We start from the raw sequence: 21,521 nt of genomic DNA on the forward strand, positions 1-21,521 counted from the left end.
AAGTTTCCATCTCTATGTTGGCGAATTGTTATACTGTATCAATATCTTAATTTACTCCATGACTCACCAGAGCAGCTATGGCAGCTTCGTGTCCATACTGTGGATAAAAAGAAAAAAAAGAAGTGATTGCACATTAAATTAGTTATTGCATGCAGTTTTAATAACCTCTTAACCCCCAGCCCTCACCAAGTGCATTTTTTTTTCTAAGTTTACAGCCTATAGGCCAGTGTAACGTCTCATTCGAAGGCCAAGACTTATAAAACTAATCTAAACTGATCTTTTTCCTCGTGTTGTCACTTTTTTTTACTTTTCTTTCTATTGTTCTTTTGTGGTTTTTCTGTCACTATTTTGGTCAAGTTTTTGTATTTTTTTTTTGCATTTTCATCATTGTTTAGTCTCTTTTTTGTCACTATTTTGATGCTTTCTTCAAGAAGCTTTTAGATTTAGGTAAAGTCGAACTGGAGAAAATGTGCTTGGTTCAGGTGGGAGTTAAGAGATTAAGGCTGCTCAACAGGTTTTCAATGTCAAGTTAACGTTATCGTTGGCTCAACGTCACCACTGTCCTTCTGTGTCCATTAGAAATACAGCCTCATTCACAGTATAAAGCAGGGGTGCCGAACTGGTATTTTAACGGGCTGCATATATTATAAAGGACTGCGGCCGAATAAATAACAACGGCTTGCACTTATTGCACCTTATCAGCCTGTGTCACACATGCTACATATAGTCATTATTCATTCACTCCACACTCGATGCCCTGGGGCAGACTGACCATTTACCACATGGCTTTAATATGTTGTTTATATCCTGATCTCTGTCAGCGCCCTCTGCTGGACACGTGTGGAATACTTTCCTTTTCAAATATAAGCTGGCTGGAGTGAGCATTCTGGCTATTTCTTTAAAAATATAACTCTGCACAGGAATAAGCTATAGACTTACTTTTTTTTTTTACACATTCAGAAATTCATGCTCTACAAAGGGCCACATTAAATCATCTTGGGCTGCATGTGGCCCGCGGTATAATGGGATTGTGCTTATTTCAATCTCCCCAGGGCTTTGTATGCATTTGATAGCACATACATATTCAATTAACCTTAAATCATTGGATTATTTTATGCAGTATCAATGCTAAGTTTGATGATTAAGTTTGATTTGTGTTAAAGAGCCTATTTCCGCTGAATTTATGGAGCTTATAAAAAGTTTAATGATGCGACCCTTTTACAACTGTACTGCAATATTGAAGACAGTTTTTGTATTATTATCATATTGTACAGCCCTATGCTATAACCAGTGAAGTAAGTAAATGCTTTAAATCAAAATCTCACCTTAGCACTTTGATTCTTGTCACTTCCCAGGAGACTGTGGGCGTTTTGGATATCAGACTGTACAAAATAACACATGGTTATTATTTCTCTGGTGAGGTAAAACTGAGCTGCATGTTCAGTACAAACATTAAGAGTGGTTGCATGATACTTCAAGATATCTTTAAATTGCAGTGCAAGTTTTGTTTTATTTATTCGACTCCACATAAAATTGAAATCTGTAGTAGGCTTTATTGGCCATATTAAACTTACATGAGTATAAAAAAGTACAGATGGATCGAGGAGGTCAAACCAGATCTTAACTCGACTGAAGAAAGACTAAGAAAAAAACATAGTTCAGTCATTCAAGTTAATTGTAACCACAGTATGAATGACATCTTGTATTTCATGCAGATTTACCTGCCCATGACTTTTCCAGAATATAAGATTAGGATCCATCACAAGCACGAAAAGATATACTTCATATAAATTAAATTGAACTACAGTAGAAGCAATTTTAGGTTGTAAAAAGGCATTATTATCCTCATGAGGTCAAATCATGCTTGTGTGTGCCTCTAGTTCCGCCTTCAGTCACGTGGTCAGCGTTAGCCAGCGTGTTGAGTTCACTGAGCGTGAGGAAAAATAGATCATAAGTTCAGGGTAAGTAGCACTGAAGCAGTAGACCAAACCAAACGTGTAATATTATGAGGTTGTCTACTCGGTTTGTGCGATTAAAAAAAAAGTTGCCAATGCGTAAAAAAGCTTTACTATTTATTGCTAATATCTATATTTTTAAAATCTTTTTTTTGTTTCCTAATACAAATTATATTATGCTATTACTATATTATACTATTATTATTATACTAGTACAAAACAATAAAAACAAATAAAACCAATAAATGTAAAGCCGTTCGAAGTCAGATCCCCCCCTTCTTCTGTCACAACACAACCAAGATGGCGGCCACCATTGGAAGACTGCTCGGGACAAGTGTAAGTGCAAGTCCCAAACATGCCTTTTATCTCTGCTTTTGGGCTTTATTTTGAACTCAATATGGGGCACAGGTTAATCCCGAATCACTTTCATGTTTAACAGTTTGTATTGCACCACGTGTTTATTCCTGTTTATGGACCGTCTGTGTCATGTGCGATGGTAGTGCGTTGAACCTGTAAGTTAGATAAGGTTACCAAAGTGGTGCACATACAGAGAAGAGAACATTTACAACATTTCACTAGTCATTATTTTTAATGAAGCATGAATGAAGGTGAAAGGCCAAGGTAAAAAGCTATCTGTCCTGTTCTTCTTTGCCTACAACTGCAAAATTAATCACCTGGAATAACCTTGGGGTGCAAGCGTGATTATATTAAACAACTCTCACTTATAGGACTGTCGTTTTGATCCGTGAGATATGAATTAGAACAAACAGTATTCTCACACATTGATCTAAATTGAAAAAATGTGTGTTTAAAATGTTTACATATTTCAGTAAGCTGTATGTCCCCCCCCTCCATGAATTGAATGGACATTGGACATGCAGGGTTTAAATTAGAATGTGTCTGTTTTAGGTGAGATTTGCTGCTGGGGGACTCAGAACAGCAGTCTCTTGTCAACATGCTGCTAAAGTCCTCACTTCCCCAGCTCTTCACAAAGCCTGCTTCTCCACCAGTATGTTTTATATTTATTAAGAACTTATATAAACAAGATTATATATTTAAAAAAATGAGTATCCTGCCAGGTTTATCCAGATGGGGAGTGGCCGTCACTCAGCCCGCTCCTTCATTCAAAGCCACTGCGGTCCAAAATGGAGAGTTCAAGGAGATGAGCCTCGACGATTTTAAGGGAAAATATCTGGTCCTGTTCTTCTACCCACTAGATTTGTAAGTACACCTATAGATTGTGCGCTAAACTCTACTAACACGGGGCGGCTACACTTATAAGTATCCACAGAGTGTTATTTCTAATAGTTTTTCCTCGCCTTGCCTTTTCTCAGCACGTTCGTGTGTCCGACGGAGATCATCTCGTTCAGTGATAAGGCCAGTGAGTTTCATGATGTGAACTGTGAGGTGGTCGGTGTGTCCGTGGACTCCCATTTCACCCACCTCGCCTGGATCAACACGCCACGCAAGGCAAACCTTTTAACACTATTGAATCATGGAAAACAAACATTTACTATTATAGATATTTAGCTGTTTCTCCAGTTCTTAACATGTGATTTTTATGATCTATTCAGGCTGGAGGTCTCGGACACATCCACATTCCCCTGCTCGCAGACCTGAACAAACAGATCTCCCGCGACTATGGGGTGCTGCTGGAGGGGCCTGGCATCGCACTCCGGTACCACAACTGAAATGATGATTAGATGAAGATTAAAAGACCGTTATTTTGGCCACACTCGCAAAGAACAGATAGCTGAAATGTTAAGTTAATTGAAGATGCCACATTTTGCAAGTGTTGGCAACTTTAAAGGGACTATACAGAGTCTAAAAATGTAAAAATTATGTATATTCCTTCTCCTACATGTAGGGGAAGGAATGTGTCCTAATATGTCCTAAGGTGTAGAATGAGCCCAGACCTGTTCACCACTGCCTCTAAAATCCTGCACTGTCACTCAAAAAGTTGTTACTTCAGTCGAAGTGTTTAATATAGAAGATGCAGTTACACGTATGACCGGAGGTGGCAGTAGTGAGTATAAAATGTCTTGCATCTAGCCCAGGGGTGCCCAAAGTGGGGCCCGCGGGCCAAATTTGGCCCGCCGGAACAATTAGGTTGGCCCGCCAGAGGGTGACCTACTTTTGCGCCGCATCTGGTCAATAACTCTCTCTCCCGCTCATTCTCAATGGCAAATATAGATGCAGTTCACTTTTTTGTCCACCAGCGTCAAATTGGGGGCGCTGTTTCACTCCTTTCACAAAGTTAAGGAAACAAAAATCGTTGACATCTATGACTTATAAAAGAATTTATGCTGAACTGACACTTTCAAAATGATGTAATATGGCATTTTCTTTGACTTAAAGAAATGAATGAGCTAAAGTCACTGTAGGTACTGCAGGTTCAGGTGGTGCTGTTGTTTCCATTTTGCTCTATATTGCTACAATAATTGATTTTGTTCTACTAAAACTAGGCTTTTGTTGCATGTTAACCCCTTAACTCCCACCTGAACCGAGCACATTTTCTCCAGTTTGGCTTTACCCCAATCCAAAAGCTTCTGGAAAAAAGCTGTGAAAATAGCAACAAAACTGAGACGAAAACAATGATGGAAATGTGACAAAAAAGTGACAAAAAATTGATGAAAAAGTGCCCAAAATGTCACTAAAATGTCACAAGAAATGGACAAAAAAATGACAAAAATGTGACAAAAAATAACAAAAATATGATAAAAAATTGACAAAAAATGACAAAAATTTGATGACAAATTGACCAAAAAATGACAAAAAAGTTACAAAAATGAGTTAAATATCCAACAAAAAAATGATGGAAAAAAAATCTGATGACGTGAGGAAAAAGATCCTCTCGGTTCAGGTGGGAGTTAAGAGGTTAATTGCATAGATTGAATTAAATGCAAAGGTATACCAAAAAAGAAAATAAAGTAACTTTTATTATTTGCAGTTGTGTGTTTCACACTTGAGATCGCCGTGTTTGGCCCGCGACTCACAGGCACTTTTTCATTTTGGCCCTCGGAGACAAAAAGTTTGGGCACCCCTGATCTAGCCCCTTATAAGTAATGATGTTGCACTTGGCTATACAAAAATGTGCATTATAGTGTTTTTAAAATTTATTCCAGAGGCAAAAACGCTTTTCTTTTTGACATAACATGTAACCGTATTATGTATTTGAACTTTTCTGTTGCAAAATGGGTGTAACAAATGAGTGCTTATCAGTTGCACTTGAAGTTTGACAAAAAACTACTGTGGAATCACTTCATGAGCATCGTAGCAAGTTGGCGCTTATCTGTTCATGGCAGCTTTTTTGCTGTCTGTAATTACACTATTGCTTTATTTATGAATGTTTAATCACATCTTATTTAAAGTAGATTGATTAGTTACAACACCGTACGGGCTTCTTCTGTACTGTCAGCTCATTCAGAGCGTTTCTAACTGAATATATCATTGTAACTTTGTACTTGTGCATTCTTTCATCAGGGGCCTGTTCCTCATTGACCCGAACGGCGTGGTGAAGCACATGAGCGTGAATGATCTGCCAGTGGGACGCTGTGTGGAGGAGACGCTGCGTTTGGTCAAAGCTTTTCAGTTTGTGGAAACTCACGGAGAAGTGTGCCCCGCCTCCTGGACCCCCGACTCCCCCACGGTGAGACTTTCTAAACCTGTGTGTGTGCAATGGCATCTTGACAGAGTGGAAAAGAAGCTGAAATTGAATGTATTTTGCTCTTTTAAATCAAAGCAAAATCTAGATTGTAGTCATATTATGAATATCACAATCAGAAATCTTTTAAGAAATACTAGTTTTTTTTCTTTAGACTTGATATTTTTCAACTTGACTTATTACCTGTTTTACAAGATATAACATTTTATCTAAACTGAAAATTGTATCCTAATGTCACTTTTTCTTCTCAGATTAAACCAACTCCAGAAGGATCGAAGGAGTACTTTGAGAAAGTCAATGACTAAGAAATTATGCAGTCATTTTACAACTTCTACAGTGAACAGCGATACAAATACAATAATAATCAATAATTTATCATTTAGTTTACAGCTGTGTTTGTCCATTGCAGAGTGGAATAAATATATTCTTTATTATGATTTTGTTGACCTTTTTTATTTAAGTGTTCCACAATTATTGAAAATGTACTTTGATAACGTTGAAAGACAGAACTGTTGGTCAGTGAAAAGCTGGGTAGGCTTTGGGAACAGGAAATAAAGAGTTATTGCTCTACAAGAACTGGTAGCTTTAGCCAATGTGCCGTCGCATATAACCAAGGTTGCGCAATTCATTTTGGTAAATTTGAATGGCTGCAAATGCATTTATTTGGGCACTACATCCTTTGCTAACAATATCTGACTGTCTCCATAGGATATTGTTTAAAGTTGCATTATGTAACTTTATGTAGAAAAAAAGGGTTTATTTGTGCACATTTGACCTTGTGACCCAGTGGCTGTATGAGTCGGCAGCAAAGCACCTTTACCTTCCATCACAGTGGCCTCTACAACACTCCAGGATCAGTTGCTTGGAAGGTTTTCATTGCTGTTGGAGCCTCTCACCAGAAAACCAACAAAACAATTGATCATGGAGCGTTGTTGAGGCCACTGATTGAAAGTAAAGGTGCCATGGTGACCATACATACAGCTGCTGGGTCACTACAAGGCCAAATACACACACAACTTTTTTTCCCCCCATAAAAAGTTGCATAATGCACCTTTAAACTCTGCTAACGCTGTTAAAACTTCTGCAAACATGCTCTGAAATGCACAGGACTTAGTTTTTCTCAGTCTTCTCGCAAATGTGAATGTTTTTAGGACACTTATATCGGAATTTTGATATTAGAAGCTAAAACATTGGAATAAAGGGTATGCCCTTACGTAAGTCTCATACAAAATAGAACCCTCAACGTTCTGGACCGAGTGTGGGGACACTGCTATGCTGTATCAACATCTGACTGCATATCGCCATCACCTTCAAAGTGTACACATGTATCATCAATAAGGTGAAATATCAACCCAGATGTTTACCTTTTAATGTTGTTACACCTCATTTACAACTACCCTTTTGCATCATTGCACTTGACTTGACATTAAACACTCATTTTAAAAGTGCAAGTATAGACCGCGCTGTGTAACCCCTGTACATAAACATGTTTATTTTCTCTTTTTACAGCAAGTTAATATGCAGGTTCAAAATGTCCAATAATGATCAGACATCGGTACACAACATGAGGTGCCAAAATCAACTTCAGTGGGGGGAGAACTGTAAAATTATTGGGGAAGGGGGGAAAAAAAAGGCATCGCCACTTCCCATACATTTAGGGTACATACGGTATTTACACAAAGTGGGAACAAAGCATCATCTGAAACTCTCCGCAGCACTGCATGTTGTGTGGCTATGAAAACATCGAAGTGTCCATAAACTTTGTACAGTATGTTTGTAGAAATAAAGCGCACTGCCTCATTCCTCTCTGACATTCACGAGATGTTTCAGGGGTTTGGAAACAAACAAACAAAAAAACAAAACAAGAGGGAGATCATGGCTTACCCGCAGATGTAGAGCCTTAAAGCTTTCAATAATGGATCAAACCAGGAATATGAGAGGTCAGTGAATGCGTCGTTACAATGGGATCCAGGTGCCGATTTCAGCGCGGGTTTTTTGAAGTAGGGCCGTGTACTCTAGGCGTACACTAGATGAGAAGTGTGTGGAAAGGTCAATTCACGAGCATAGGCAAAGCTGTCGTGTTTTACATATTCACGAGGAAAAGTGGTCTCCATCCTTCTTTTGGGGGAGTAAAAACATCAGAAAGCTTCTTATGCTTTGAGGGTTCTTATGGGATTAAAATGCAGTAGACCCTGGACAGTGCGCAGCCAAGATATTTAACAAAAAAAAAAATGAATTCAGTTTTCTTTTCATATCATACCTTATTTAATTAAATGTTTGCAGATTGTGATCAACATGTTCATATAACTCAATAATTTGGTGCACGAAGACACAACTGTAATAAAATTGGACTCATCGTGCTTGTGTAAAATGCCTTCGAGGAGCCGCTTGGAAAGGGCTGTACTAAACCGCTGCACTCGCATGACTTGAAATCAATCTGCTTCTTATTACATTGCAGATTTCTTTCTCAATTTCCACCAGAGCCGAAAGCGCAGATCTACTTGCTTCATCAAATCCTATCCCGCATACTCTGTAAACCTACTCATCTCTCAACACTAACACAGTGAATGAAACCTTGCATATTGTACGTCCCTCTTACCTTTTGCAACTAGAGTGAAAACAGAAATATCAAGTCAGTAAGCATTATTGTAGCCTACAGCTAAATATGTTGTGCGTCACTTATTGAAAGAATTAAATTAATTTGATCTGGCCGGACTCGAACATAAAAGCTGCCTCAAAGCGAACCAATCAAATGTGCAAAGCTCTAAGTAATGAATATGAAATGTAAATAGTGCTTGTACCGACTTTTTACTTTGCTGGACGGAGCCAAGTAGGGGAGCTGCAGGCCAGGCGGGGGTAGATGTTTTCACTTGGCGTCGTTACATTAAAATAAACAGGTCTACTTCAAAAAACCCACGCCAGAATGCACTATGAATCAGATAATGATTTGGTGAAAACGTCATGCAAATTCAGGCAAGATGTAACAGCGCCACCAGCCCCACCGCAAGCACCGAACAGACAAACAAACCAAAACAGAAATAAAATTTAAAAATCTTTTGTTTTGAACTGACTGATTAATAAAAAAAGAAAAGAAAAACACCCTGCAGTAAACCTGTACAACAAAAATACATCTGGGATCTACATCTAAAGGTACATTATAGGGTTATATACACTCCCCCCCTCATTCATATATTATCTTTACAAGTAGACTTCATTCAAACCCAAACATTAAGAAAATGAGATCAAATGGGGGAAAACGGGACCATACAAACCAGACGTCGTCTTTATAAAATAAAAAAAATCAGTTTTGAGTGACAGTACCTTGGCTGTCCCACTGTACAAAGAAACCGCAACAATAAAATGAATAGACGGCATGGACTGCTACTGTAACAGGGAATCAAAGAGGTGTAAAATGGCAAATCGGAGAATGGTTCGTGATGAAAGTATTTTTATAGGTTTGTTGCAGTGTAAAGTAAATTCGAACAAAGTACTGCACGGTGGTAATAACTCTATGTGACTTCAAGAATACAAAATAGAAACGACGTCAGAAAAACGGGCACAGACCCAACTCTCCAACATTTTCTGACACAATAAACAAAGGCGTTCAATACACTTAGGCCTCTTCACTGAAGAGAGCTACACTATTTCCATCAATACACTTATGTTCACTGGTCTCAGGTGGGACTGGGTCGGAGGAAACCAATAAGGAGCCATTGCAACCTTCAACGCTTGCCCCGACTTTGTTGTGTTTGAAAGCTTTAGATTAAAACCAAACCTTCTCTTCTCTTGCGCTCTCACAGATTTGCTCTTTTAGTTTAGCGGCGCAGAAATTCATTCAGAAAGAAATGGAAAAAACTACATAGTATAAAGTGAGATTCTCACAATCTCTTTGCAAGAAAGAAAAGTAATAAAGAATGACTTGTGCCGCCGTCTTTCCAGATACTTTGGAGGCAAATCCGTTCATATCCCTGTCTTTGTGGTTTCACTTCTTTAGTCGATTTTCACATTTGTGTAGATCTTCCTCACAAAGGCACTTGTCCCCATGTACCCCACAGCACCTGCAGAACAGGCAGGAGACATTACATTGTTATAACATAAGGAGAAAATCAATCCAGGGTCACAATTACAAGCCATATCGATCCACTTGTATAGGATTTAGTCTCAATGTAAAACACCACCAAGGGATGTTCTCCCATTGATCACAAACCACAATTGTCTTGCTTCATTTGCATAAAATACCTGTTTTTCATGGTCTACGTCAAAATCTTTAACATGTTTTAAAGATCTCAGTTTTGTCTCATTGACAGACAGAATTCATCTGTATATTTTATTATTTTAATAGCTTCACAAGGAATGTGACGCCAAATTGTAATTATTTTGTGGCATAGACAGACACCTAATTACTCCACCAAGAGACAAAAATGTAAATGTATATCCTCCCAAGTCATTTCTCAATGGCCGTTTCAACTAAACATAAACAATTGTATAAGAGGTTAACATATGTAAAATTGGCACGTCACTGGTGTAAAACTATGATTACTTAGGATTGTATGTTTTTCTAAGTATTTATACTTTTTACAAGAATCCATTTACTTTCTGAGCGACACTCACCACACATGATTCCCAGAGCAGTGCTGAAAACTGCCATGTAGCCGAAGTAGAAGGACGTCTGGAAGAGCCCGTACATCCTGAAGAGGGAGAGAGAAAACCAGTCAGACCAGGCCTCATTCACTCAGATTGCTGTGTGTGACCAGTGTGTACTCACTTGGTTTTGAAGAAATAGTAGTAAAAGGAGTACATGTAAACATAGACTGCTGTGGACGCTGCAGACAGGAAGCTGGTCCATTGCCTGGAGGGGAAAAAAAAAAGGTTTTAAAATTAACAGGTCATAACATGTTAAATGTCTCTAAGCAAGCATGAACAGAAGAAGACAAAAAATGATCTTGCATAATAACATCAGTGCTATATGTGCTCACCATCTGTAGTCCTCGGCGTTTAGCAGGAAGTACGTGCACACAATAGTGACGCAGACTGTGACGATACACAGGATCACCAGCACCAGCATCATGAAGCCGTACACGTAGTAGATTTTATAAGCCCAGAACGACGTGAAGATAAAGTACCTGCACAAAAAGGGCAGGTATTAATATCAACAACAGAGAAGTACATTTATGTCATTTTATCAACGTACATTTCAATGAAAATAGATCCAAATGGAAGGATTCCTCCCAGACATACGATGACAGCTGGCTCCATGAACCTAAAACAAAATGAAATAAAATGTTGAATTAGGAATGAATGAGAAACTTCTGAAAGGAAAATTCAATTCTACGAGTAACAAAAAATCTTTCCTGTATTCATTCAGCCACTCTACAAAGTCAGCGTAGGATAGTTTTAAAAATTGCCCCGACATCAATTGAATATCACAAGACTGGGATGTTATCTATATAAATTATTACAATTATCACCCTTTTTTAAGTCTAAATGGTAATGTACAGTTAGGATTAGTTTGAAGTAAGAAGATTGTTGTGGGCTTGTAAACAGCAAACATTTGGTTTTTGGCAATAGGCCTCTGGAATTTAGCAGAAATGTGAGAACATTATCACACCCAGGCTTATCATTGTGCAGCTCAAGCTTAATGTAACTTATTCTTTTTTGGAGCTACATTTCAGACGATGTGATGTGGGAGAGTAAGCTCCAAATATAACACATTGTTTCTAAAATCCTGGCTTCATGAACAGTCTTCATGAGGATGTGAGACAGGCCTCAACTCTGATATTCTTCTAACTCTGATGTTCAAATCCAGGCTGAAAACAGTTCTTCTACCTGTGCATATGACAACTGAAAGTATTTTATCTGCACTCTTGCTCTTCACCGTAATTAATCTGTATGCTGATGTTTTATGGATTGATTTGATCTGCTTTCTTGTAATTTTATGCAACTTTGAGCACTTTAAATTGTGCTCTACAAATAAACTTGCCTTGCCTTGCTTATCACCACAGTGTGGAGTGAATGAATGGTCACAGTGTAATAACCCTTTGTGTTTCATTTTCAATACTAGTTAAAAATGAAAAAAAGGCTCAGAACCACTGCTCTGATACAAAGACTAAAAGAAAATGGTTATTGTCCTCAAGAGACAAGCAAATCTAAACTCCTACCATGCAAATCAATCTGAAACAACATGGCCAAATGCAGAATGTATCCATACCATTTCTTCTCAGGAATTGGTCGTGGCACAGCGTTTACTCTGCAGGGGAAGTTGGGCTGCCCCGAAAGATTTCTCCCCAAAATTGTTCCGACGAGGTTCAGAGGCAGGATCACAAAGAAGCAGATACAGCACACAGCCACCTTCACAGGGAGAGGCAAGTATTGTTTTACACGTTTCAAATATTCTCCCAAGAATTAAACATCTATGCACTAGTAAAGAAAAAGGGGAACAGGTTTGGGACCAACTGTGTCAAAAGATTACTGCACTCCGAAATAAACCATGCTTTCATCTTGATTATTATCTAGAATTGCTCAGCCCACATACTCAGATTATCTATTGGGTCACAGCATGCTTCTCATATTCGGTGGTTTCCAGGGAGGCGCTGTGGTGTTGGACCTACCATAGTCCCAAAGGGGATGGCTCTGGAGGCGTGGTAGTAAATCGCAATAAAGTTGATAAAGAAGGCAGTCCCACACACCATGGCCGGGATCATGAACGCCCCAATGAACATTTGTTTTATCCATCTCCTCCCTGTGATGCAAAGACGACAAACAGCATTGGCACAGGGACACGTCGAGTCACAGATCGCTCCTGAGACCACATTGATCCAGCAGTTAAAATACCTCCTTGTTTGGCGTACAAGCTTCCACCAAAGTAGCCGTTGACGGGTGAAGTGGCGGCGTACACAAAGATAGCAGTGCTCAGCATGGATCCTCTCCTGCAGACACGAGGTATAGTTTCGTAAGCACAAAGAACAAGCCAGCTATTGCAGCTGTAGGAGGTGACTATACTCCCATTTTGTAACATTGAAAATACCACTAAGCTTGCTGTAAATACCAAACTGGCACATTAGCAATTAGGACAAGCACATGCTGATGTTCACATTGCAGGGAAACCTGTGGTAGAAGCAGTATTTTCTAACAAATGTATACATTATATTTACACTCACCAAGTTCAATGTTACGGTGATGATACAGTACTGTACATTGACTTCACAGTATCAATTTGTTCTACACTACCTTGATACATTGTACCCAACTAAATTTAGTACAATGTAATGCGCTCTGTTACAATCTGCAGTAACTTGTACCTATGTTCTACGTATTCAATGGAATAACTTAGAGTTAAAAGGTAGAATTATGTCTTATTACATTATGTACATACAAACTACAAACACATATTATTCCATTGTGTATCTAACCCAAAGGTACAACTTATTACACATTGTTACAAAGCTCATTACACCGCACTAAATTTAGCTAGGTACAATGTGATCAAGGGTAGCGTAAAATAAAGTGCTACCAAATTCACTTCTAGCAGTTCAGAGGGGTATCTAAATAATAAAAATAAAAAGCAAGACCTAACGCGATGAAGGCGCCAGGGTGCACTCAGGAGGGAACGAAAGCCCGGCAGTGCGAACGAATGTGGTGGCAGTGTCTGGAGCGAAAAGGTAAAGCGATTCAGCGATTCCGCCTCCACCGCCTCCACCGCCCTCCTCACTAAAGTTGAAAAATCTGAACTTTTTGGTCAATTTGCTGCGTGTTGACCACTGAGAAGACGGAGCTCTTTTGTGACGTGAGCACAACATGCCAGTCACAGAGCGGCCAGGGAGCAGGAGGTTGAGGAGAAAAGACCCGAGACGGGGATATCATCTATGGGCTCCACTCTTCTATCTGTATGAACTACGCTACAGCCCTCTGACACTCGACCGTTCCTACTTTATAAACACACAAATGTTTCCTCAAAATACCCAGATTCTGATAGAGGGAAAACGCAATTGGTGACTGGGACACCACTGCTTTAGCCATGCTTTGTTAAATGTATGTAAACCAGATAAAACTTAAAGACTGGGATTAAAGCACTATTGGACTTATTTATTAACATGGCTGGATGAACAGTTAAAGTCTGCATCATATATATCAGCTACACAACTTTTCTACTGCTAGATCAACGAGCTTTAAATAATAATCAGAACAAAATAATAAGCGAGAGCTGTCTGTTCACAACCTGGCCTCGAGTGTGGGGGAAAAAAATAACTGGTCACTGAACTGCACAGGGAAAGCAATGGAGGTGAATTTACTCTGGTGACAGGGGCGAGTAATCCGCACGATAGAAGCGTGTGACCCCCAAATATTCAAGCGGTAAACACATGGCGTTTTATGCGACTTTCCCGCCTCCATCACGTACTATGTAAATGCGCAATACGAGTTGATCAACATTTTAAATATTTCTGTCTAAACAGTGACAGCTTCTCTGCACTTCTCTGTTTGCACAATTTACAACACAATGCAAATCTTTCTCACTGAGGGACAAGGAAGTCAGCACTCACTCTGTGTACAGATCCTCGACCATGGCCACGATGATGACAATGAGGGACACGGAGAAGATCTGGCAACCCGAGCCGATGAGTGAGGAGAAGATCAGCGGGTGACTGGAGGGTCGAAACACGTCTCCGTGGACCTGCTTCCAGCCGTACTCATCCCCCAGGTCTCTGTCCTGTTGACCAATAATCATAGAATCAATACTTGGAAGAACCAAACGGAAATGTAAGTGTTAAAGATAGTGTGGGGATTTGGGTAAAAGTTAAACTATGTTTTTACAATAATAAGAAACCATAAGTAGTGTGCTTTTCATGAAGGACAGGCAGTTGCTTTATCATACTTGAGCCACAATATTTTAGATGATATTATCACAATGACATTTGCAAGCAACTTTGATATACCACTCAGTCCTCCTTTGTCCTGAAAGACTAAATTTGCACCAAGTAAAACCTAATGAAATGAATTTCCAAAAACCTAAAAACATTCCATTTATTTATGCCTGGAACTGTCACAAAATGTACCCCTATTTCCCCAGGTTCCGTAGAAAGGTCAGGATGAATTTTACCATGTCGTCCATTTCCTCCTCTTTGCTGTATCGGGCGTAATCCTTTCTCAGCGTTCTCATCAAAATCATGGACACCAGACCAACCAGGAAGATGACCATCATGAAGGAGTTGAAGATAGAGAACCAGTGAATCTACATAGGAACAAAAAAAAAGTCGTAAGCATACGAGTAATCAAATATAAGACGAGCAAAGACAGGGCAGAGCACATGTTCCATGTCCCATGAGGCTTATCCTTCAGTATTACAGTCAGGGTTATTATTTAAGGGCCAACTCACTGCCACAGCGTAGTTATAATAAACTGTAACACTCTGGTTATGTTCAGGCAGCAATTGAATACTGATACTCTGAAAATATTTCGGGATTCAGATGTGACCCAAATGTAGCAGGTTCAAGCCCGTGCAGAACAACTGAAATATGCTACAACAGTAAATCATAAAGACAGGTCTGGGCCGCAATAATTTCAAAATGATTAAAATCCCTCACTTGATAACTATTGAAAACTGACGAACGAAATCCGATCACCAAGTCCATACAAGACTTCTACTGAAATTAGGAAGATGATATTTGGACAACAATCAAATCTTTTTCTAAAACAGGAAGAAGCTGAAATATATTTGGTCTAACTTTTGACAGGTTGTGCAGTAAACAACAATAACGTTCACAAACTGTAGATTTATCTTTGGATATCGTTCTGCAATATGGGGATTTATGGCAAGAAAAGAACACTATATAGTATATAGTATAGCCTTTACTAATATGACCCACTGACATAGTAGTAGACAAGATAGACCTTTAAAAGTAAGGTTTTCAGGTCCCCTTGCACTATGACTTCACATCCAAATGTTGACAAGTCAATATAAAAGCCCCTGCTGAAAAACTGATATCCGATGATTGATCAGAATTTGTTGAACATTTGATGAACAGAACAGTCGAACAGAGACACAATCGAGCGAAACAGCAACTCAGAGAGCAGCCTTAATAATTACTGATGTAAATATCAATTAAAATACACCAATTAATTTTGAATCAAATAAGCAAAGCAACACTAGTCATCATCATCACTGCTTTAATATACTCTACGTCTCTTATACTGCAACAAAACTAACATCTAACAAGTTAATGTGGTCTGACAGCTGGTTTGCACTTTAACTCACAAATAGAAAGCAGAATGACGGGGTTGCAGTGTGTATCGTCTGGCTGATATGTGCCATCGTCTGTGTTTCATGACCATGTCCCTGTGAAGGTCAGGATTAAGTCTGACACATGACAAAGAGCAGATAAACTGGACTCTCTGAAGCCGCATGCGGAACTGTGGCAAAGATATGATCAATGCCATTTGGAAATTATCCTTGGTACAGTGCAAGTTCCGATCAGTTTAGTTTTATTAAGAGATACAATGATCAAATATGTGACTGGCTCTGGTCCGGACTAATCAAATGTGTATTATTTCCTGAAAATTGTTGCACAAATATTGATCGTAAAACATCTGGGGCAGTAATAAACATGAGCTTTTCCCCCCAGTCTGGAATAAAAGTTCAAAGTTCCTAAAGATTTCAGTTGGACAACACTAATAACAACAATGACAGCATGTATGTACTCACTCGGTGCTGGAAGAAGGACGGGTCCAGATACTTGTCAAATCTGTCTTCAAACTTCACATCAGACTTCTTCCATTTCACCTGAGAACGGAAACCAGTAGCTTTCATAAGCAGCCAATAAATGATATGCAACATGGGGTGTGGTTGTCAGTCAGTACTTACAGAGTAGGACATTGCGATTTTTGTGTTTGGTATAAGTCGGACTTTGCCTTCGCTGGTCAGGTTCACATCCACAATCCTGTTGCCGTTGAAACCGATCTCCAGCTTCTTGTACGTCCACAGATAGTGGTCCTCTCCGTTCTCATCAGCCTCGCCAACAATCCCTGAACAAGCAACAACGAATGGCTTAATAAGATACCTTTACAATCATTAACTTTATGTTCTTGCTGATTTAATGTGGCCATTTGATGACAGGAATAGGCTTTGCAGCTCTGATTTCTATGGTAAATACTCCATGTAGTATTAATTATGAAACAGTCAAAATCCCACTGTACATTGAGACACATTGTCAATCAAGCGATGCATATTGCTTATACTAACAAAGCAATATGCATAAATAGGTTCCACAAACAGGCGTGGACTCAGTAACACGCCATTGTTAAATAATTCAGAGTGTTGTTTGAGTGAATAGTCATCAGCAAACATGAATCAGCTTTAGTTCTGCAGACGGTAGAGAGATTTCACTCTTAACCGGATTTGAGGCCAAAGTCTACGTCTATTCTTTATGGTTAGCCACATGCAAAAGTGACACAGTACAAGCATTTGTTTGTTGATTTAAGAGAAGTTGAAACAGTGCCCTCAAGAGTGATCAGTGTGCAGAAAATAACTTAATGCAATGGCAAATTATTTAATAGCTCTGGCGTCTGGCATATATTTTGATTGATTGGTTGATTTTTCCACGCCGCACGCTCATCATGCACTAATTGTCTTTAAATGAACACACGCGTACTGGGGATGCAGGATGATTCACACAGATTCAAAGATGGCAATTAGAAAACTGCAAACCCTGCAGTTATTTAGGCGGTGCAATATCTTTTGCAAATGTCACAATGTCCTGTCTCCATGGGTTATTATGATGTCCACACCTCTACAAGACCTCTTTTTTTTCATATTTCAGGCTTCTCTCAAATGTAACAAATCATCAAAAAACCTAGACAGCTATTGTTAACATTGGCCTCTTCTTTCACTTGAATCCCAATGATCCCACAACCTAAGTATCCACCTACAACAACGCATCATCCGCTGTGCATTTAGCCACACATCCCATTCAGCAGGTCATAGGATATCTGTGTTTTGTTTCTCTCTAGGTCAAAACATAAGGAGAGAACTGGTTTCACTCCAAATCTGTGTTACAAGATAAACATAATATGCAAGCGTTGCAGACAACACTGCAAGAAAATGATATTGATCATAGAAAGGCAAACTCATTTCACACCTTTTTTGTGATAGATGCAACACTATGTTATCTAATAGGCTACAGTCTTTTGTCACTGTCATATGTAACAAATCAGAAAAAAGCAATTATATAATCAATACAAAACCCTCGAAACACAAACATTCAGTCTTCATCGAGTCCCATTACATGCACCCGGCTATTCCTGTCATTTAGACACGCGTTAGACACGTATTAGTCTAGCAGTTCATATTTCAGTCTAATTCAGTAAATGCTCCTGGACATGGTCAAAATGTGCATCACAAACTACAGCTTTAAATCAAACTACAGCTTGACTTAAAAAATACTCACAAGAATCACAAGAAATCACAAATCTTGCCAGAAAAACTGCAGTTACTTTACTTCTAAAACTGTTCGGTCCAATCACTCACCCCAGATAGGAAGGTCGTCGATGTACATTTGGTACCAGTAGTGGTTCTTTATGGCATACACAAAGGCGTCCCTCTTGGCCTTGTCCAGGTCGATTTCACAATATGTCGTCTGCATCACCTCATCTGAAAGCATCAGATGATGATAGGATTGATATGAGAAAAATACAAGTTGCAGACAAACTGACAAGTCAATGGAATACTCTCGATCAAAAAGTCATCACGTCATTGCAATGATCTACAACATTTTTAGCAAGAAACTGAGCCACTTCCACATAAATATCTGAGGTCAGATTAAAGCTGCTAAATTATTATCACACAAACTGTGTTGCAAAACAAAAAAGCAAGCACCACAGAGCAAATGTCAAGGAACCATGAGTAAGAATGTCATAAAATTGTAATGGACTACTTTTCATACACATGATCACTTATATAAGACAGTTATTGAATTTTGCTCTTCTCATATTGTGCAGCCCTGATCATTGCATTGACATAGGGTTGTACATATAGGACTCTAGTGTATAGAACTGATCTAACAAGACAGACAGCATTCCTTAAAAAAGCTAGAGCATCCATAGTGGGGAAAAAAAAGCATGTGGTCAGTTCCCTATAGAATTTCTATTTTTTTCCCCATTGTATTTCTATAAAATCTATATCACGATATAAAAAAGAAATACCATGATAACGATATAGTTGACGATATAATTGACACATTTCTTAAAAATCCCAGCCATACGCCTATTAGGAAGATTAATTCAGTGATATTTCATTCTTTCTTTTTTTTAACGGCATACTCATTTCCTCACAAATATGATCAACTCAATCAGTTTACATCCTTCATTTCATTTTACTTTTTAAGCACTTGCCCCTGCTCTGATGGAGCTGAGCACAACAAAAATGATATTGTGTCCATGATATCAAAATTAAAACAATATCAAAAAACTATATCGCTAATAACAATATGCGATATAATGATATGGCCCACCCCTTGTGAAAGCTGATGTTTAAATCAAACAAATACCTTTGAACTTTATGTCCAAGCCGCTGAACTCCAGCTCCACTCCCTGCAGAGCCTCTCCCAGGGTTTCATGGTAGTGGCTGATGGTCTTCTTGTTGCCGACGCAGAACGGCAAAGAGAAATACTTGTACGTCTCCTGTCGGTTGTGGTAAGGCCCCACTGTGTTCATCCATAGAACCACTTCTTCCTTATCTACGTACTGAAAAGAAGCAAGAAGAGAGGCTTTTATTGTGAAGTGAAGGAATGCGTCTCGAGTTTGACGAGTCTGGCAAGTTGCATATTCTCTGCATTTGATACCTTTTTGATTATAACATTTGAAATAAGGCAAGCTATTGTCTTTCTGGTGCTAATGATAGAAGCGCCTAGTGATATTCAAAGTTATGTAAAGATGGTTGGATGGGAAAAATAAGAAGAAAGAGCAATGCAGTCACTATGCCTGCCATGTAGGTTACACGCACTTCCTGTGTAACAGGGTTCAGGGTGCTTGATTTAATCAAATTCTGTTTCATTTTATTTTACACTTTCTCCGTTTGGTAATGAAATGTAGCTTGTATAGTAAACATACAGAGATGAAAGTCATAATAGTCACTGGATGAGAAGTGCCACACACAAACAACAGCACGTTACTGACTAAATAAAACTACCAGCCATTGTTAGACTGAGAACATCCACGAATGCAATGATATTTAATGCAAAACTCTTCGTCTATCACAAAAGAACAGGATCTTTCAATTGATAGAAGCAACTGACCGTCTGTTCAAGCACTGAATCAAAACTACTAATTTGATTACAACCATTTCATCATGTCATTTCCTCTCGTAAAGCTATCAGGGCTTGTGTGCAATAGTTCAAGGCACAACTCATCACTTGGCCACTCAAACCATGTCAGCCATTGCAAAAACAACAGACGTGCCAAGAGTCTACTAAGAGCATAGCACAGTGTTATAAACGTATTAACAACAGGTAGGGGCAGGAGATGGGATAATAAAGACTATGATAAAGACAGGCCTTGCTTATGGACCGGTGTTTCAGCTTTAGGCTAATTTGGACTTCCAGGTTGCTCGCTTCTGGTATTGATTTGTTTTGATACGACAGCAGGGTAATGCACATTTATTATGGAAGAGGAATTAGTAGTTATTTGTACTTTTGGATACCCAACTTGAATTTCCGTTTATGTGTCAGTTGCTATTCTGTATGGGAGACATGCTAACAGGCTACGTAGCAACTGCCGCTAGCAACAAGCAAGCAGCACCTATTATAAAGGCCGATACGTGCGGGCATGTTTCGTCCCCATTTGTGGCGATTTCTACGTAAAATATGAACAAACTGGCACGGATAAGTAACGCTCTAAGCCATGCGATGTGTCATGTCCCCGACTGCACGTACAGAGCCACAGTTAGCAGACAGCACATAGCACAAACGTCCATTATTTTCACGGCTGCCTTCCCTTCTTTTTCAATCGGCCTCAGTGTTGTCAACGCCGCCTCACCGTGTGCTCGTGCTCGTCCGCGCCCGCCGGTAACAAACATCCCACTGCGACCAGAAACGCCACCAGGGCCGACTTCAACCTGGACGGGCCCATCGTTTTGTCGGAGAAAGTGTGCAGAGAAGATCGGGGAGGTTAGCTTCGGAAGGCTATCCCACCTTCTTCCTGGTTGTGTGACAGAGGCAGGTTTTGGGATGCTCTCTCGTGCGCATATGGCCGCTCGTCGCACTCGCTCGGGATTGGACGGATCGAGGCACGTGGCCGCGTCTGACCAATCGCAGGCCCGAGCGGTGAGTGTAGCGACGCTTTCAGTCCCGGAGCCGGATCACCCGCAACCTTCAGCCACGTCATCCGACTTCCAAAGACTTCCAAAAGACTTCACCTTTTGAGTATGAAGCACCATCTCACCATGTCCCCTTTTCTCCTGCACATCTTGAATCTTTCTGGAGCAAGCACACAGACATTTACCCATCTCAACAATGTAAACTACCAAATATGGGTAAAGAAGCCAAAAATATTTATTAAAGAAAGGGTAAATTACAATTACTATATGTAACTAGAGTTCTTGCTTTGGAATGAATTTAAAGCATTATTCATCTAGTAAACTAGTAGTGAAAATACAAATACTCACTGAGTCACTAAACATAACTTAATGTGAAAAATTGTCTTTGGAAAAATACATAACTTTTATCTTCCATGTCCGAGTTATATTTATATTTTATAACTTTGTGTTTCATGTTGCACAATGCACGAGGGTGGGGGTGCTGTGTGTGAATGTACCTTCACTGATAATAGCAATAAAACCCATTCCATTCTATAAATAGATGACTAGCCTAATTCCTTTAGAGAAAACACAAGTATTACAAACTTCATCTTAATGTAAA

General features: G+C 39.3%; 2 protein-coding genes and 1 long non-coding RNA gene across 3 annotated transcripts; 1 reads left to right on the plus strand and 2 right to left on the minus strand.

Moving 5' to 3' along the window:
• Positions 1–1,247: 1,247 nt before the first annotated feature.
• Positions 1,248–1,879, minus strand: LOC306965743. Its single transcript, XR_013793061.1, has 3 exons — positions 1,722–1,879; positions 1,575–1,640; positions 1,248–1,382 (listed from the first exon to the last, which is right to left on the minus strand). It is a non-coding gene; the product is annotated as an uncharacterized lncRNA (long non-coding RNA).
• A 353-nt stretch (positions 1,880–2,232) lies between these two features.
• prdx3 (peroxiredoxin 3) lies at positions 2,233–6,050 on the plus strand. Its single transcript, XM_079560639.1, has 7 exons — positions 2,233–2,291; positions 2,865–2,964; positions 3,035–3,176; positions 3,290–3,425; positions 3,530–3,633; positions 5,439–5,604; positions 5,871–6,050. The coding sequence occupies exons 1-7, from the start codon at positions 2,256–2,258 to the stop codon at positions 5,922–5,924; spliced, it is 738 nt and encodes a 245-aa protein (XP_079416765.1). The 5' UTR covers positions 2,233–2,255; the 3' UTR covers positions 5,925–6,050.
• Positions 6,051–6,875: 825 nt separating this feature from the next.
• On the minus strand, positions 6,876–20,836 carry tm9sf3 (transmembrane 9 superfamily member 3). Its single transcript, XM_079560651.1, has 15 exons — positions 20,641–20,836; positions 19,155–19,350; positions 18,137–18,259; positions 16,475–16,635; positions 16,316–16,393; positions 14,714–14,845; positions 14,157–14,323; positions 12,451–12,545; positions 12,228–12,358; positions 11,828–11,967; positions 10,811–10,879; positions 10,596–10,742; positions 10,385–10,468; positions 10,231–10,307; positions 6,876–9,677 (listed from the first exon to the last, which is right to left on the minus strand). The coding sequence occupies exons 1-15, from the start codon at positions 20,731–20,733 to the stop codon at positions 9,610–9,612; spliced, it is 1,761 nt and encodes a 586-aa protein (XP_079416777.1). The 5' UTR covers positions 20,734–20,836; the 3' UTR covers positions 6,876–9,609.
• Between the last annotated feature and the right edge of the window lie 685 nt (positions 20,837–21,521).

The sequence above is a fragment of the Gobius niger genome (assembly GCF_951799975.1).
Source record: "Gobius niger genome assembly, chromosome: 7".
Classification (NCBI taxonomy): domain Eukaryota; kingdom Metazoa; phylum Chordata; class Actinopteri; order Gobiiformes; family Gobiidae; genus Gobius; species Gobius niger.